The following is a 691-nucleotide window of genomic DNA, read 5'->3' as shown; positions in this document are numbered from 1 at the left end:
CACACACACACACACACACACACACACGCACGCACACATATATATATGCATACATATATATATATATATATATACCTAACAACACATAAATCCACACACCCACATACCCCCCCCCACTATATATATATATATATATAGTGTGTGTGTGGGTGGGTGTGTGTGTGTTTGTTGTTATATATATATAAACATAATACACACACACACGCATATATAATATATATATATATATATATATGTGTGTGTGTGTGCGTGTATACGTATATTTATTTTTGCTTTTTATTTTAAATTCGCATTGAACTGCTTATCTGAAACTGCAGGTCCCATTATCGATGAGCAACGGGAAGCTGCCTTTTCCGTCAGGGGAAGGTGCTCTTTGCATAATCAGAGGAACATCTCCCCGAGGTGACCACGGACACGTGGTAGTGGGTGCAATTTCAGCAGACGGTCGCAGTATTGACCTGATTCATGATCCTTTTCCAAACGGACCTGAGCCAATGCTGTCAACTTCGGTTGATCCGATCTGGGCTGCCTTCTATGTACCTCTACCTGAGTAAACTCGTATCCTGCGATAAAATTGCTGGCAAGGAAATATCCTATTACCGTTGTCTTGAGAATACCTTATTCCTACTCGAATTGCTCAACTGTTTCTTCTAGTATACGAATCTGTAATTACATGCATACACACACACAC

The 691-nt window shown here is 39.8% G+C and overlaps 1 protein-coding gene across 1 annotated transcript; it reads left to right on the top strand.

Moving 5' to 3' along the window:
• Positions 1–317: 317 nt before the first annotated feature.
• SARC_17961 (hypothetical protein) lies at positions 318–554 on the top strand (the record flags this gene model as incomplete). The annotated part of the gene is made up of 1 exon (XM_014287953.1): positions 318–554. A coding segment is annotated over one exon (237 nt), but the record flags the coding sequence as incomplete, so codon positions are not given.
• Between the last annotated feature and the right edge of the window lie 137 nt (positions 555–691).

The sequence above is a fragment of the Sphaeroforma arctica genome (genome assembly GCF_001186125.1).
Source record: "Sphaeroforma arctica JP610 unplaced genomic scaffold supercont1.12974, whole genome shotgun sequence".
NCBI lineage: Eukaryota > Ichthyosporea > Ichthyophonida > Sphaeroforma > Sphaeroforma arctica.
The sequence above is the reverse complement of the archived record's forward strand: the minus strand, read 5'-3'. Positions and strand labels throughout refer to the sequence as shown.